Source organism: Morone saxatilis, unplaced genomic scaffold (assembly GCF_004916995.1).
Source record: "Morone saxatilis isolate NCDOM2014 unplaced genomic scaffold, NCSU_SB_2.0 Contig0, whole genome shotgun sequence".
Taxonomy (NCBI): domain Eukaryota; kingdom Metazoa; phylum Chordata; class Actinopteri; family Moronidae; genus Morone; species Morone saxatilis.
In genome coordinates, this window is record NW_023339650.1 from 20810806 (window position 1) to 20813591 (window position 2786).

The window sequence follows — 2786 nt, forward strand, 5'->3', positions numbered from 1 at the left end:
ACACACACACACACATACTGGTTATAAATAGTAAAGAAACAGTTCTGCGTGGTTCCCCGTGCAGCCGCCGTGTGCAGACGTGGCTGTCTGTCCTCCCTGCGGGTGTTGGATCTGTCCTACAACGGCTCTGTAGGCGACGCTGGCTGGTCTGCGCTGTTTGCAGCAGGAGGCCTGGGCTCGCTGGAGGACGTTGACCTCAGCCTACGACCTTTGACCTCTGCACCCTGCTCGGCCTGGCTGCCGGAGCTGGTCTGCGCTCTGCCTCGACTGCCCGCGCTGGCTCGCCTGGCTGCGCAGCGGTGGACGGTCAGCTCTCAGGACAGAGAGCAGCTGAGCCACCGCCTGAGGAAGAGGAGCGTCCTGCTGGAGTGGGATACGGACGCAGCATCGCCATTCAAAGCGACCAATCAGGAGAGCCCAGAGGAGTAGGATTAGAAATCCTGAGGATCCTGAAGGCATCATATGTTACTAATGAAGGACACCTGAATTAAAAATCATTACTGCACCTTCTAACAGGAGAAGTTAACGAGAGAAACAAATTGTTTTGTTCTTATACTAAGATTATTTTTCTGGCTTTTTATTGCCTTTATTTGATGATTTGATGATGATATATGAAAAACATTTTTGGTATTTTCTAGAACTTGAAAATTTTCAAAATTGAACAGTCTCAAATAAAAAACCAACAAATAACGACGTACAGAACAAATGTGCTGATATGTAACTAAGGAAGGGAGGAATTCTTGTTTACTCGTTAGTTATGGTCTCTGATCTGAGAACAATCTTTAACTGTAGATCAATATTCATATTCATGTTACACAGCTACTTTTATAAAACGTAAGTTCTACTATTAATTATTTGGTTAAACAGAATGTTTATGATGTGTTTTGAATTAACATAAAGATTTAAATATGTTTCTGATATCTATATGTATTATATGTAAAGTATTCTCAAATTGATGTTTTGCATTTACATCAAAAAAACTCTTCATACAGCTGAGTTATCACCCAGTTTTATAAAATATGATGAAGCACTTATGGAATACTTGAATGGTCCAACATGAATACACAGGTTACTTTTAAATCTATGCACTAAACGTTTCAATGTTCATTTTGGAGGCACCTTTAATTAAAAAACAAAGTTTCACGACTTCTTTCTTTTGGAATATTTGCATTCTTTTATTTACTTTTGTACTTTTGACGTGTGTTTGTTTCAGTCCGTCTTTAAGTCTCGGTCTGTTGGGATTCTGGGTAATGTGAGGAGGTTAACGAGACTCTAGCAGGGCTGCAGGGGAACAAGCTGCCGACTCTCAACGTATGGCGGGAAGGTGGAGTCGTGGCTGGAAGCGTGGTCTGTCGCAGTGTCGGAGGTGCGGGATGTGTCGGTACCGGAGCCGTGATAGTGTCTCCTCAAACTGTTGAAGACCTCAGAGAGAAACACTCGACCGTCCACCTCGTAGGCGCTAACGTCCGTCTGCTCCGGAGGCAGGCGGCCGCTGGCGACCAGCTCTCTGAAGGCCTGAAGGAACGGGTGAATTAAAGTTCAGTGTAAGATGAGGCAGACTGTGAATCTGTTACAGCTCAGAAAGGTCGTTACCTGACAGACGGGCTCCTCCAGGTGGTTTCCCCAGATGTAGACGTGGTTCAGAGATGTGTTAACGCTCATAGCCTGAGCCAAAGACAGCAGACCCTCCGTCCTGATGTTGTTACTGCTGACAGACAACCTGACAGACAGACAGACAGACAGACAGACAGACAGGGACAGTGTTTGTATGTCTCGTGTGGAGTCTGATAAGAGATTATGATTTAGTGATCCAGAACAGTGTAAAATAAGTTTCTTTCCTCTTCATTTCCTATAAAAGTCCTTCAAATGAGGCAAATCTGAGAAGGAAAATGCTCACAACCCCTGACCAAACTAAGGTGATGGGGGTCCTGAGTAAAAACACTTCTTAAAGGTCCAGTGTGCCGTCCAGCTGTGGAGTTGGACTCACTCTCTCAGGACGCAGCCTGGCCAGGCGACGGCCTCGCTCAGGTACACAGCGCCTTCATCTTCAATCCGATTGCACGACAGGTCGACGATCTCCAGGGTCGGGTTCTGCTTCAGGACCTCGGCCAGATGCCGCACGCCGTCACGAGTCACGCGGTTACTGCAGACAACAGGGACGAGGGCAGGAGGAGGTTAGTTTTCACTCCAGAGGAATGAAACGTGGAGTTTTTTTGCTCTTACCAGTTCAGGTCCAGGTAGCGCAGGCTGTGGTTGAGACGCAGACCTTCTGTCAGCCTCTCCATCCCCGTGTCGCTCATCCCCATCTTCCCCAGGTGGAGCTCCACCAGGCTGCTGTTCACCGCCAGCATCTCAGAGAAGTGCACCGCCCACTCCTCCTGAGAGACAGAGCGAGAGAGCTTCAGGTTGGAGAGGATGGATATCAGACACTGAACCTGTTTAACATGAGAGGCTCTGTGTGTTTGTACCTGGTGGCTGAAGAGCAGAGGCCGACTGATATCGACACAGCGAAGACTCGTGTTGCTTTTCAAGACGATGGCGAACGCTATCACACTCTGAGTGGTCTGTGGGGTCAGAGACACAGTCAGAGACACTGATTGTGATTTTATTTATTATAAATATTAAAGGGACAGATTGTTTTGGTGTGAGTTGTTAAGTTTGAGAGATGTCGGCCTTCTCTCCGTTGCAGAACGTGCATCTACTCATGAACGAGAGGCTCGTGCTTGAGACAGAGCGGGATGTAAACATTATTTGGCGTCCTCCAAGTGTGTGTGAGTGTGTGTGTG

The 2786-nt window shown here is 47.2% G+C and overlaps 2 protein-coding genes across 2 annotated transcripts in view; one reads left to right on the top strand and one right to left on the bottom strand.

Moving 5' to 3' along the window:
• lrrc31 (leucine rich repeat containing 31) overlaps nt 1-1131 on the top strand; it is a gene marked incomplete at its 5' end in the record, with an annotated part of 4999 nt that extends 3868 nt beyond the window's left edge. The window contains 1 exon segment of the mRNA XM_035682319.1: nt 65-1131. Coding sequence (XP_035538212.1) covers nt 65-429 — 365 coding nt within the window.
• A 10-nt stretch (nt 1132-1141) lies between these two features.
• On the bottom strand, nt 1142-2564 carry lrrc34 (leucine rich repeat containing 34; the record flags this gene model as incomplete). The annotated part of the gene is given in 5 exon segments (XM_035682334.1): nt 1142-1515; nt 1594-1720; nt 1988-2143; nt 2224-2378; nt 2469-2564. Coding segments are annotated over 5 exon segments (777 nt in total), but the record flags the coding sequence as incomplete, so codon positions are not given.
• Nucleotides 2565-2786: the final 222 nt, after the last annotated feature.